Source organism: Equus quagga, unplaced genomic scaffold, assembly GCF_021613505.1.
Source record: "Equus quagga isolate Etosha38 unplaced genomic scaffold, UCLA_HA_Equagga_1.0 203_RagTag, whole genome shotgun sequence".
Classification (NCBI taxonomy): Eukaryota; Metazoa; Chordata; class Mammalia; order Perissodactyla; family Equidae; genus Equus; species Equus quagga.
The window spans coordinates 9,810,304-9,825,246 of NW_025798627.1; the positions used below are offsets into that span (position 1 = coordinate 9,810,304).

The window sequence follows — 14,943 nt, forward strand, 5'->3', positions numbered from 1 at the left end:
ATACACACAGATAGACACAAACATATATAAGTATCCAACTACAAACACCTATTATTTGAATCTTACGTCTATATACTATATGTATTTTTTTACATACCAGTTTTTGTGAAAATTTCTTCCAGGGTTCTCGGGGTCCTATAGGACCACCTGGTCGAGCTGGGAAACGTGGCTTACCCGTAAGTTCTCTGTTTTTCTTTAAAAGTGTATGTCTTCTTACATAAAATATACTCCCAAATAAGAAGTACAATTTAAGATTTATAAATGAAAATTACCAAGTTCCTCAAGCTTTGGACAAAAATATTAATTTGAAATAATACCCAAGAGCTCATATTTGTTTGTATAATTTTCACATAACGTCTCTGAATTTGACTATGAATTTTTTTAATAACCAATGAAGACTTTTAGAGTGACAATTTTCTTCTACAATAATAAGAATAATAGTGTCTTTCTTTCAGAGATTTTCTAAAAATCACATAGGAAAATTGGGTTGAAAGCTCTTTGTAAACTTGAAAAGTACTATTCAAATGTTATGTTTTATTTTCAACTAGACTGCCCTGTCCATGTTCTGATCATTTTGCTATTTGCACTTGCTTCCAGGTTAATGATTATTATACAGATGTCTTACTGTGAATGAATCATCTCTTATGCGCAGTCTAATGGGTCCTGTTCCATTCAAACCCATTATATACATCAATATCTATGTTCATGAAGAATAATTATAGCCTTAAAATCATGGCCTCTTATTATATCATATTTCTTAGCTTTGATTTGAGCTTGACTGGAGAAGATTTCTTAATTACCCAGCATGTCAAGTGAATGGTTCTTTAACCGATTACAAAGCAATACGGGTTTGTTTTCCATGATTAAATGAATTTTAGTTAATAATTTAAGGAGGTGCTTTCTGATTTAGTTTATTTTCAATTATGAAATTTTGGGGCATCCAAAAAGTAAAAGAAATCTCTTTAACATTATGAAAACGTTATAAAATCAGGCTGATTTTAGTATTTAAATTTAGATTGTTATATAAAATATGTAAAGGTTACTGAGATCTAGTCTTTTTTTTGTTATAAAAAGATACCCATACTGTTTGACAATTAGGATATCCAAATTAGAAATAAAAAGAACCAAAAAAAAAAAAGAACAAAACACTGATAAGGGAAAAATTAACCTGAGAACCAGTCTATTTGATGATCTCTCCCATTCTCTAAAGTCAGATTGATTGTTTCAATTGTTTCAGGAAAACTCTAAAGAAACAGAAGTTGCCCCTATAGTGGGTGACCCTGTTGCCACTTGTCAGTTTATTTTGAACCACTGGACCCCTCGAGCTGCTTTTATTCCCCAAGACTTTAAAAAAAAAAGAAGCCTGAGGCTGATCAGATTGATCAGATAATTTTCACCTCTTCTCTTGGTGGAACTTCTATCCCACAATAAGGTTCTTAACTATTGCTTTTTCTTTAGTTTCTCAGGGTTTGGACTGACGGATTTAGGTACAGATATTGCAGATATGAGAATAACATACAGTTTCTTTCTGTTTTCTTTAGAGGGGAGTGACTTGATGACCTTCCTCTTTTATTTACTCAAACAAGTTTTTGTCAATTTCTTATTTTCTCCCCAGTTTTATTGAGGTATAATTGACATATAACACTGTACTAGTTTAAGGTGTACAACAAAATGATTTGATATGTGTATACACTGTGAAACGATTACCACAATAAGTTTAATTAACTAATATCCATCATCTCACATATGTTGCAGATTTTATTTTCTTGTAGTAAGACCTTTTAAGATCCACTCTCTTAGCAACTTTCAAATATGACCGATTTCTTAATATGGTCCCAGCTGTCATATCTAATTCGTTTATCTGCATATGCAAATTTAATAAACATTTCATTCTTAGAGGTAACATAATAAGAATTCATGTTTTAACTTAAAAGAATCTACATGTGGTGGCAATATTTTTGTATAACTATATCAGCTAAATATGTGAATTATAGTCTTTGGAAAATGTTTCAGATGGGCTAGATTGAACTTAAAAATACCTCATTTTAGTATGAATGTAGGATAAACCTTAAAAAAATGAATCTTGAGCCAGTCCTGATGGTCTAGTGGTTAAAGTCTGGCACTCTCACTGCTTTGGCAGCACACCATCCATCTGCCAGTAGCCATGCTGCGGCAGCAGCTCTCATAGAAGAACTAGAAGGACTTACAACTATGATATGCAACCATGCACTGGGGCTTTGGGCAGGAAAAAAAAAAGATCTTTAGGAAAGCATTATTGTTATTATATATCTTATGTTCTTAGTGATCACCTTCATTCTTGAGAAAAATAGAATTCCTATGTCTAATTCCTAGGTCTAATGCTATTTAGGTAAGTAAATATGTTAGTTCATATAAAATACAGTATTCTAAATTATAGTACATACAATTTTAAAAGTAAAATTGTAGTCTGAACAGCAAATGTCCATGCCATGACCCTATTTTTAGGGACCCCAAGGACCTCGTGGTGACAAAGGTGATCATGGAGACCGAGGTGACCGAGGTCAGAAGGGTCACAGAGGCTTCACTGGTCTTCAAGGTCTTCCTGGACCTCCTGTAAGTTATTCCTTTAAATATTGTTTGCCCTGCATGTGAAGATACACAGGTATCTTGTCATGAACATTTATTTGTCTATAAAATGAAATGAATGGACTCTTTGTACCTCATTTTCATTTCAAAGAATATCTTATGGGGACCTGCCTGGTGGCATAGTGGTTAAGTTCTCATGCTCCACTTTGGTGGCCCAGGGTTTGCAGGTTCAGATCCCAGGCATGGACCTACACACTACTTATCAGGTCATGCTGTGGTGGTGTCCCACATACGAAATAGGAGAAGATTGGCACAGATGTTAGTTCAGCAACTATCTTCCTTAAGCAAAAAGAGGAAGATTGGCAAAAAAAGAAAAAGGAATATGTTGATGAATAATTAATTACCAAGCTGTCCAATATAATTGCCCATATATTAACTGTAATTTTGTAGGGAAGAAATAAAGCAAAATAATATATGCACCATGACTCCTATAGTTGTCTTTAGTATTGGCCAACTCATGTAGACATTGTAGAATTGATGACTTTATTGTGCTGCCAAAGTCAATGACAGCACATTTTAAAGTGCTGAGAATGGCAAAATGTAGGATGTAAATATTTTGGCAACTTTCTAATTTTTTTCCTGCTTAGGGTCCAAATGGTGAACAAGGCAGCGCTGGAATCCCTGGACCATTTGGCCCAAGAGTAAGTAACAAAACTTAGTAAGCTGTAGACCTAAATAATTGTGCTTTTGGTGACACGCTGCTAGTGCTTGAGTATCATTTTTATGATATTGAAGCTGGGGTCGACACAGGTTCTCTGAAGCTGGCAGCAAACGTATGAGACAAACCATCAGCAATTACCTTTCAGTAGAAATAACCTGAAATATGACATTTTACTCTATGGGCCCACATTAAAATCTAGAGTGGATATACTCATCTGTTAGTTCATTTTCTTACTCTGTGTTCATTGAAATTTCTATTAAACTTGCAGTCTTTGAGATGATATAACAGGACTTACCATGAAGTGGAGACAGATTTTGAAGCTGGATGTATGTTTTCCTTTAAGTAATTGTGATACTTCCCTTAGAAGTAGTTTGCATAGGGCTAATTCAGAAGCAAATCATAAAATGAAACTAATATTTGAAGCTTTGAGAAATTCTACATTAATATTAATGCTGCCTTTAATAGGTCATTTATGTCATTAGACAATTGACATACATAATTATTTAGGAAAATCATTAGAAAGAATTTCTGCTCTGTGTAAATACAGTGTAAACAAATCATACATGACATTGAGACCATTACTATTAAAATTACTAAGATTTGGGGCAGGCCCGGTGGTGTAGTACTTAAGGTCACATGCTCTGCTTCAGCGGCCCAGGGTTCGCATGTTCGGATCCCAGACATGGACCTAGTACCGCTCATCAGGCCATGCTGTGGTAGCATCCCACATAAAAGAGAGGAAGATTGGCATGGATATTAGCTCAGTGACAATCTTCCTCAAGCAAAAAGAGGAAGATTGGCAACAGATCTTAGCTCAGGGCCAATTTTTCTCACACACAAAAAATTAAAAATTATTAGGATGTGATGAGATTCTGAGGTATAAGCACACATATTTAACTTATATCAAACACTCTAACTTCTGTCATTTTCTTACTCCTGGTTAATTGAATTTCTAATTAAGTTTATAATACATGAGATTTGATGAAACAACTCCTGCCAGTAAAGTAGATGACTAGTCTATTAAAGTTTTTAACTGATAATAATCTTTTACCATGCATGAATGATGGGGAATTGATGTCTGATGAAATAGTAAACGTTAGGAAGTGCCAGAACTCCATTTATTAGTCATTAGGAAAACAAATCTGAGAAATCATTATGATGGCTCCATAAAGAAATAGTTCCATAGTTCCATAGTTCTTTGAGGAGACAAAGGCGTTGTAAAAGTTTTCTTCATAGACTCTAAAATGCAGTCTTTGTCTCTTGCAGGGTCCTCCAGGCCCAGTTGGTCCTTCAGGTAAAGAAGGAAACCCTGGGCCACTCGGGCCTATCGGGCCTCCTGGTGTGCGGGGCAGTATCGGAGAAGCAGGTCCTGAGGTAAAATCACAGGGATTTGCTATTGGTTCTTGTAGCTTGGATTCTATCCAAGGAATGGCTGTGCAGCCTGGTGGACAAGAGATTTAGGAACGCTCAAAGCAAACCTAAAAGTCATACATGAGCTTGACTATATAAGTAACTATTTCAAATATTTTAATACATACTATTCCGATCATATAAAATCTGAGTCTAAGCTATCTAGGCCTTGATTCATGTGGTGCCCATAAGAGCAAATATGACTTGTATTTATAGTTATGATTGTATTTATAATTAAAGTTATGAAAACGTCGCTTTGCTTTAAATGGCAACGTACTAAATGTGAGATCTGATGAATCTACTCATTCATGAAAGTGCTGGAAAGTGAAGAGTATGAAATTAAAGTTTTTCTCCATTGAAAATAATTCTCAGGAAGGATTTGAACCAAAACTTTTCCTGAAAATTCCAAAAGTATCAACGTGAGGATTGTGTAAAGCTATACATCGCATTAGACTCTGGCTCCCCAGATCTTTGGGAAACAGCTTCATTTACCTGCCATGCACACGTGCTCACGTGTGTGTGGGTTTCTGTGTGTGTGTGTGTGCATGTATCTGAGATTAGGCATCTGGTATTTCTTCCTCTTGGTCTTATTTATCCTTCCCTCTTTATTCTGTTTCTGCCCTTTACTGGCAATATCATTAAACCAAACATTGATTATTTGTTATATGGATTGGATAGGCTTAAATTGCCTATGATCAAGAGGAATATTTCCTATTTATTTATTTCTCTAACTGTGAGTGAAAAACAACTACAGAATTGGAATACCTCTGACTTATGTGACTCTTGATTGACTTTATTTTGTGCTTCAGTGGTCCTTGATAGAAAAAAAAAATCTCTTCCCCTGAGATTGGCATAAACGAATATGTGGAATCATGATATGACCTTAAAGGAAAAAACCAGATTTAATAGTCTTTTGGGAGCGAGGCAATGTTGGCACCGAAGGTTGAAGCAACTTGTCCAGAGCAATATAACAGTGGTGGAGCCAGTATGAGAACTCCAGCCTCTGACTCCCAGTACTGTGCTCCCCACATGAGGTGTGGACTAGACATCTCTTCAGGTTGGCGTCTGATTCTCTCAAGTTGCTGAGTTCTTCCCTGGGAAAATTCAGAAGCAAATTAATAAGGAGGATGCCCTCCTAGCCTCTGCCACTTTTTGTGCTTTTCCCCTATCACTCCAGTAGTTCTTGGTGGCAGAAAAGTAAGAAAGCTCTTTATTTTTGTTAATAAAAAGGCTAAAGAGAACTTTCTTCAATTTTGATTAGTGAAGAGAATTTTGATCTGCACACTAATTAATGCACATAAAAGTACTTCCTGTGCTTCACCCTTATTTAGAAATAGGGAAAAGTTGTCTTGTCGGTGTTTCTTGTGGGTATTTCCTTGGTATTGATGTGAGGTCTTATAGAACTCGCACCACAATTCCTCTGCATCTCCTCCTTCAGCTTCTGTCCGTAAGTCCTTTTTAAAACATTTTAGTTGTGCATTACATAAAATAGTTTGGAAATGGGCATACATATCTACATATTCTTAACATCAAATACGTTGCATCTTCAGGGTGAACATCAGAGCAAATATTTTATGCTTTTATTTTTCTCTCAGATGCTGACTTGTAGATATGGTGCCTGGAAAAACAGTTAGGCATCATTTCTCATGCTTGAAATGTTACAGGTTGACAGGCCAGAAGCATCTAGTTAAAAAAGGGCGTGATTCACAGATCTCTTGGTATCATCAACCTTAGGTGTTGCATTGTAACTCCCTGTGGACCGAATCCCATCAGTGCCTTTGTACCCAATAGAAAAACAAAAACCAAAAACATGTGTTAACTGTATTTCCAATTTTTTAAAATTAGGGTCCTCCTGGTGAGCCTGGTCCCCCTGGCCCTCCGGGTCCTCCTGGCCACCTTACAGCTGCTCTTGGGGATATCATGGGGCACTACGATGAGAGCATGCCAGATCCACTTCCAGAGTTTACTGAAGATCAGGCGGCTCCTGATGACAAAAACAAAACTGACCCAGGGGTCCATGCTACCTTGAAGTCACTCAGTAGTCAGATTGAAACCATGCGTAGCCCTGATGGCTCTAGAAAGCACCCAGCCCGGACTTGTGATGACTTGAAGCTTTGCCATTCCGCCAAGCAGAGTGGTGAGTTGACAGCTGCCCACTTGAGCAAAGTCCATTGTTTCTGATTGTGTTATTCTCGACTGCCTTCCAAAATATTTTATTGACTCTCTACTTAGTGATGGACGCAAGAGATAAAATGGAAAAGATGTCACACAGTTTATGGTTTAGTGATGGGGATAGTCAATGACATGAAAAATGATAGGGTGAGATGATAGTTACTAGAATAGAGGATATATCCTATTAATGATCCAATTTCATGATGATCATTCCATTTCCATCCAGAAGTCTTAAAATATTGATAATTTTGTGATGATATCAATGTAGAAAATACCTGCTTAGGCAAGGTTAAACATATTTATTTACCTACATGACTCCTCAAGGATTTAATAGGCTAACGTATATTGTTGGATCATCAAGAGTAGAATAAAGTATGCATTATTTTCTAAATTTATGTGAATTTGAAATTCCTTTTATGTAGTTTAATGTTCTTTGAATCCTACTTTAGGAATCTCTGCTGGCAGGATTATGTTATAGTGATGTTCTAAAGTACTTTGGAATTAAATAGTCTTTCTGCTCTAGTTGAATAAACCATGCCTAAAGTTTGCATTATTCTATCATGTTGATTAATCTAATAAGACTTGGAGAAGAGGGATCCTAGGCCATAGGGATGAGCTATGAAACACTTAAAAGCGTCAGTTAACTGTGAAATGACATGGACAGGGATAGCTAAAGTTATCTTTGAAGAATAGGCAATTTGATTCTCAACTCTATATTTTACATTTCACCACTGTCCCTTCATTTCATTTAGAATTTAGTTTTTCATACATTTTATACATATATATATATATATATATAGGTATAATATACATATACACACAAACATATACATAGAGATATATACACAAATATATTTTTTTGTGTATTTTTTGACTATATGTCTGGCATCAAGCACTAATTTGGTATAGCCTATTTCAAGAATCTCTTATATATGAGATCAATTTTAAATAAGGCCAGTGAGATAATTTATAGCATTCTAATTGCAGTTCAGTTCATTTACTTACTTTATTCATAGCTTTGACAATGCTTTATTTTATTACATGCCAATGATAATTTGCTTTAAAATATTGGTTTTGTAAATTTAATGGGAACACATCCATTTTGGCAAAGCCACTTAATCACTGTGGATTCTTTTTGGTATAGTTTTATCATCTATAAAATGGAGATAATGATATTTCCATCACATGAATTTTTGGAGCCTTAAGTACGTGGTTTGTCAAAGTGCCTTAGGACAGTGCCTGCCATGTTGAAAGGACCCAATGCATAACAGTTACTTTTTCCTTAGCTGGAGAGTATTTCTTATCTGGGATACTCTCTTTTGAAAAAATCCTTAATCAATGGGTTCATATTTTCAAACCCTCTGTTAATCATACTCATGTTTGAAATTCTCTTTATTTAGCAAATATTTTTATTTTGGAAAATAGGTGAGTATTGGATTGATCCTAACCAGGGATCTGCTGAAGATGCAATCAAAGTTTACTGCAACATGGAAACAGGAGAAACATGTATTTCAGCAAACCCTTCCAGTGTACCACGTAAAACCTGGTGGGCCAGCAAATCTCCTGACCATAAGCCTGTGTGGTATGGCCTTGACATGAATAGAGGATCTCAGGTAATTGAAAGTGATTACTTAAAATTGTGTTCTTGGCTTTTCACTATTTATTGTATTTTAGTATTTATTGAGGACTATACTATTATTTTTGGACCGGGTTTATTTTACCGTGTTTATTTTGAAGTGATATATTCTCATTATTTACAATTGCAATATCATTGCATGAACAAAGTTTTACTATGAATTAAATTAACATAAATTTTGAATGATAATTTTCCTATTGTTGGAATGGAGAAAAGTAATTATTTTTAATACTAGTTCCTTTAATGTGCGTGTCACTGACTGTGGAGTATACTCGAAGGAGTCTTATTGCAGTTCAAAGACTTGGATTATATTTAGCGTTAGGTGACTTAGGAGACTCGTACCCAGATCTCTTACTGACTTTCGGGCCTTAGGAAGTCACTTAACCTTTCAGAGTCTCAATTTTGCCATTTTAAAGTGAAAGTAATAATATTTATCTCATATTTTGTGTGAATAAAAGATACTTAACACAGCGTGTAGTACATGGTAAGTTGTAAATAAATATTAGATAGTTACCACAATAGTATTTTTAATAATTGAATCCTTTTTTAAACTTTGTAATACTTTTTCGACTTAAGGCATTTTATAATTATATGAATTCTATTAATATTTTTCGGAGTCCAGTCTCCTCCATGTTTCTTTCATGGTCCAGTACTTAGATCCTCAGCCAGCCTTGCCACTTCCTGCTGCAATATAATATTTCATTCCGGATCTGTTTATGGCAGCCTCTGAAAGTTTCTTCTCACCTCTGTTCTTGAGCTTTCCTCAGAACTCATGTTCATAGTAAACATAATGTGAGGACGTTGTGGGTGTGTGCAGGATATACTTGAATCTATCATTATTTGATGAGCGGGAAATTTTCAAATTTAAATATATCTAATTGAAATGTAATTTACTTAATATTATGTAAAAAGCTCAAATCAGAGCATTGAAAGTAAAGCTCAAAGTAAAGGATGAGTAGAAAAGAGCCTGTAGGAAATTATTTTTGATTATTTGTTTTTGTTAGCTAATGGAAAATTTGTAGTTCATGTTTCCTACAAGATTTTATACCAATAGTTAAGTCCTAATTCTTATTGCAATTTTCAATAAAAACAATGAGTTATTTTTGATATGTGATTGAACATCCAAGCCAATGCTCAAATAAAGAACTTTTTCTAAAAACTAATATTCAAATTTTTTTAAACAAAGAAGAAAATTTTAAAATACTTAAACTTCCTCTGTGTGAGCTATAATTATCATTGGTTTCATCACCTCATACCCTTGTTTGGGGTAATAAGGCCAGAGGCTCTTGTGAATATTTGTAGAAATTTTAAGATGTGTATACATATATGTATATACACACACATATAGGTAGACTATCTTGTTGTATGAAAGAATAAAAGTAATCCTCTTCAAAATTGATTTGCCTAAAATCAACACACACACACACACATATAGTACTATGAAACCCATTAGTATTGCATATAACAGAGAGTCTTTTTGTTTTTCTAGTTTGTTTATGGAGACCACCAGTCACCTAATGCAGCCATTACTCAAATGACCTTCTTGCGCCTTTTATCGAAAGAAGCCTCCCAGAACATTACTTACATCTGTAAAAACAGTGTAGGATACATGGATGATCAAGCTAAGAACCTGAAGAAAGCTGTGGTTCTCAAAGGATCGAATGACTTAGAAATCAAAGCAGAGGGAAACGTTAGATTCAGATATGTAGTTCTTCAAGATACTTGCTCTGTAAGTACTTTTGATCTATATTGATCTGGTTGAAGAAAAAAATGATTTCTTTGAAAAATACTGTCATGGCGCTAGAGGTGGGGACAATTTTACCCTGTATATAAGCACAGCAGTTTGTTTACAACTGTTCTTTAGGGTAAATTTGAATGTACATGAAGCACACTAAAGATGTTATACAAAACAATAAAGAAATGACTGGATCCTTGGGATCTGATCCAGCTCTTCTGCAAACTTACTTTGGTTCTTCTGCAAGTTATTTAATTTATTTAATCTAAATTCCATGCTTAAAATTCCTTGATTCTAAAACATACAATCAATCTGAGATAACCGATATTTTTCACTTATTTGTATGGCTCTCCACTTGCATATATAGAAAAAAAGAGAAAATATTAAATGATGAATTATAGTTTTCTTTGTGAAAAGCAAAAGGGCTTTCATAATTACGTTGTTAGTGACAATTTGGGAAGCTGCAAAAGAACTAAGGGCGTTTCCTCAATTGAAAGCATGACAGAAATGCCTGCCCGGCACGCTCACACCTCACTTTATATGGGCAATACTCTTACTTTTAAGTAGTGCTCTAAAAATCATTGCTTTTACATTATAAAAATTGGCTTAGAAGTTGCAGTCTAACATCTTTGGAATAATTTGTACATACTGTTAACCTATTGCACCATTTAATTCCAGAAACGAAATGGAAATGTGGGCAAGACCATCTTTGAATATAGAACACAGAATGTGGCACGCTTGCCCATCGTAGATCTTGCCCCTGTCGATGTCGGCAGCACAGACCAGGAATTTGGCATTGAAATTGGGCCAGTTTGTTTTGTGTAAAGCAAGCCGAGATACAACGACAATGAGCGCCACCCCCACCATCAACGACCACCACCGTTCACAAGAACTTTGACTGTTTGAAGCTGATCCTGAGACTCTTGAAGTAATGGCTGATCCTGCATCAGCATTGTATATATGGTCTTAAGTGCCTGGCCTCCTTATCCTTCAGAATATTTATTTTACTTACAATCCTCAAGTTTTAATTGATTTAAAATATTTTTCAATACAGCAGTTTAGGTTTAAGACGACCAATGACAGTGACCACCTTTAAAAAAAAGTAAACTGATTAAATAAATAAATCTCCGTTTTCTTCAATTTATTTCAATGTAATGACAAAGTTGCTTAGTATTTATGAGAAAATTCTTCTTCCTGGCAGGTAGCTTAAAGAGTGGGGTATGTAAAACCATAGCACATGTTTATTTCACTTGGCTGCAGTTTGAAAAATAGAAAGTAGTGCCCTTCTGTGACCTCTGATTCCCAGATTATCAATTAAAAATGAAATCAAAGTGTTTACTCTTGTGATTGAAACCCGCCTGCATGTCTTGATGTTGTAAAACTATCATAGAGACTTTTTAAAGAGAACTTTGAAAAAAGTATCAGTTTCTCACTGTCTTAAATGGAATTTTTAAATAATATATATTCAGTGGAATTCCTGGAAAACAAAGCAATCTTAAATTTTTGTCAAGGATGGTAAGTTTAGACTTCTTCATTCAAATTTAAAGGTCCTTTTCCCTCTTGACTCAATCTATCAATATAGGTAGAAGTTACATGAGTATGCCATTGAAATCATTTGCACTTTCTTATTTAAGAAGACATTGAATGCAAAATAATTTACACATACAACTTCATAAATACATGTCCAGGACCCAAGGTTGAGAGTCTTCCACATGTACAATCTCATCATCCTCAAGCCTATAATGAAGAAAAAGATTTAGAAACTGAGTTGTGGAGCTGACTCTAATCAAATGTGAGGATTGGAATTAGAACATTTGGCCTTTGATTCTCATAGGAAAAATGACCCAACATTTCTTAGCATGAGCTACCTCGTCTCTAGAAGCTGGGATGGACTTACTGTTCTTGTTTATATTTTAGATGCTAAAAGGTGCTATGCTTCTGTTGTTATTCCAAGACTGGAGATAGGCAGGGCTAAAATGTATTATTATTTTTTTTCCTTTAACGATGGTGCTAAAATTCCTTCTATAAAATTCTTTAAAATAAAAAATAAAGATGGTTTCATCAATACCATTTGTGAAAACGTAGCTGTTAGACTTCCTGTTTCTGAAAGAAGGAGCATTGTTCCAGTGCCTTTTCACTGTTCATCTGTCATTCTGTATCTGGGATGTTTTGTAATACTTGCATGTTTCTTAGATCAGAACGTGTAGGTCCCCTTGTGTCTCAAGTTGTTTTTTTCTTCCTTAATTGCATTTGTTGGCTCCATTTTTATTTTTTCTTTAAGAATAAACAGCTGGGACCATCCCAAAGGACAAGCCATGCACACAACTTTAGTCATGTATCTCTGCAAAGCATCGAATTAAATGCACGCTTTTGTCATGTCAATGGTTTTCGTTTTGTGGAATTCCTTTGAACATATTAGACCCATTTCATTTCCAACAGTGAAAAGTAAGATGTTGTAGTATTCTTTGTTTGCCATTTGTTTACAAGATAAACCAGCAAATACCTTCCATCGTGTATATGCTGGCTTATAAATGAAATTCAATTTGCAACATCACTCACAAAGGCAACATGACACCAGTTATCAATGTCTATGCCCTTAACAATCTCAGGGTAGTATTATTGATAAAAAGAGAAAAGCAACTGATTTTTCATAGTTGAATAAACTGTGATGATAAAACATTTTTCTCTAAGTGTATCACATATGAATTAGCCTAAATGTTTTCAGTTTTCATTTCTTTTCTTTTTGGTGAGGACGATTGGCCCTGAGCTGAGATATTTTGCCAATCTTCCTCTTTTTGCTTGAGAAAGATTGTCACTGAGCTAACATCTGTGGCAATCTTCCTCTATTTTGTATGTGAGACACTGCCACAGCTTGGCCTAACAAGCGGTGCTGAGTCTGTGCCCAGGATGCGAACCTGAGAACCCCAGGCCACTGAAGTGGATGGCACCAACTTAACCACTATGCCATGGGGCTGGGCCCACAAAGTTTTATTTTCAACATTTATTTCATAACATTGTTTTTCCCCAAACTGATTATTATTTGAGATCTACATCTTGAATTTGAATATTTATATACCTAAAGACACTTGTGAGTTTTGTTTGTATTAAAAGTTCCTTCAAGTCCAACCTATACAGGTTATCTGAGTTTAGATAGATGTGGTGATGCTTTTAAGTCAAAAACACTAATAATCTCCAACTATAGAAATACCAGTTCTTATTTGGAGCTCAAGAATGTTACAAGTGAAATGCTGCTGCAGACAATTCCAAAGACCCTCAAATTTCTTGCTGAGTTCTGGATTTATAAGTTCCATTAGACTAGTGGACTTCTTTACCTTCATGTCCAACAGATACCTCAAACTCTACGTAATCAGAAGTGATATAATCTATGACTGGAGAGGATGGTGACATTAATTTATCATTAATTAATTAATTCATTTTATTAAGATTATGATAGTTTACAACCTTGTGAAATTTCAGTTGTACATTATTGTTAGTCGTGTTGTAGGTACACCACTTCACCCTTTGTGCCCTCCCCCCACTCCCCCTTTCCCCTGGTAACCACCGATCAGTTCTCTTTGTCTATGTGTTAACTTCCACCTATGAGTGGAGTCATACAGAGTTCGTCTTTCTCTGTCTGGCTTATTTCACTTAACATAATACCCTCAAGGTCCATCCATGTTGTTGTGAATGGGACGATTTTGTCCTTTTTTATGGCTGAGTAGTATTCCATTGTATATATATACCATATCTTCTTTATCCAATCATCAATTGCTGGGCACTTAGGTTGGTTCCACATCTTGGCTATTGTAAACAATGCTGCGGTGAACATAGGGGTGCATGGGACTTTTGAAATTGCTGATTTCAGGTTCTTAGGATAGATACCCAGTAGTGGGATGGCTGGGTCATAAGGTATTTCTATTTTTAACTTTTTGAGAAATCTCCATACTGTTTTCCATAGTGGCTGCACCAGTCTGCATTCCCACCAACAGTGTATGAGGGTTCCTTTCTCTCCACAACCTCTCCAACATTTGTCACTCTTGGTTTTGGATATTTTTGCCATTCTAACGGGTGTAAGGTGATATCTTAGTGTAGTTTTGATTTGCATTTCCCTGATGATTAGTGATGATGAGCATCTTTTCATGTGTCTATTGGCCATCCTTATATCTTCTTTGGAAAAATGTCTGTTCATGTCCCCTGCCCATTTTTTGATTGGGTTGTTTGATTTTTTGTTGTTGAGCTGTGTGAATTCTTTATACATTATGGAGATTAACCCTTTGTCAGATAAATAACTTGTAAATATTTTTTCCCAACTAGGGGGCTGTTTTTTTGTTTCAATCCTGTTTTCGCTTGCCTTGAAAAAGCTCTTTAGTCTGATGAAGTCCCATTTGTTTATTCTTTCTATTGTCTCCCTCAACTGAGGAGTTATGGTGTCTGAAAAGATTCTTTTGAAACTGATGTCAAAGAGTGTACTGCCTATATTCTCTTCTAGAAGACTTATTGTTTCAGGCCTCATCTTTAGGTATTTGATCCATTTTGAATTTATTTTGTGAATGGTGTAAAAGAATGGCCAATTTTCATTCTTTTACATGTGGCTGTCCAGTTTTCCCGGCACCATTTGTTGAAAAGACTTTCTTTTCTCCATTGTAGGCCCTCAGCTGCTTTGCTGAAGATTAGCTGTCTGTAGATGTGTGGTTTTATTTCTGG

The 14,943-nt window shown here is 35.3% G+C and overlaps 1 protein-coding gene across 2 annotated transcripts in view; it reads left to right on the forward strand.

Moving 5' to 3' along the window:
* The window catches only part of LOC124233469 (collagen alpha-2(V) chain), a 402,012-nt gene extending 389,391 nt beyond the window's left edge, over positions 1-12,621 (forward strand). For both annotated transcript variants that reach the window (XM_046650583.1, XM_046650582.1), the window contains 8 exons: positions 123-176; positions 2,485-2,592; positions 3,213-3,266; positions 4,553-4,660; positions 6,542-6,833; positions 8,294-8,481; positions 9,994-10,233; positions 10,918-12,621. In XM_046650583.1, coding sequence (XP_046506539.1) covers positions 123-176; positions 2,485-2,592; positions 3,213-3,266; positions 4,553-4,660; positions 6,542-6,833; positions 8,294-8,481; positions 9,994-10,233; positions 10,918-11,064 — 1,191 coding nt within the window. In that variant the 3' untranslated portion in view covers positions 11,065-12,621. The remainder of the gene's footprint in view (positions 1-122; positions 177-2,484; positions 2,593-3,212; positions 3,267-4,552; positions 4,661-6,541; positions 6,834-8,293; positions 8,482-9,993; positions 10,234-10,917) is intronic.
* Positions 12,622-14,943: the final 2,322 nt, after the last annotated feature.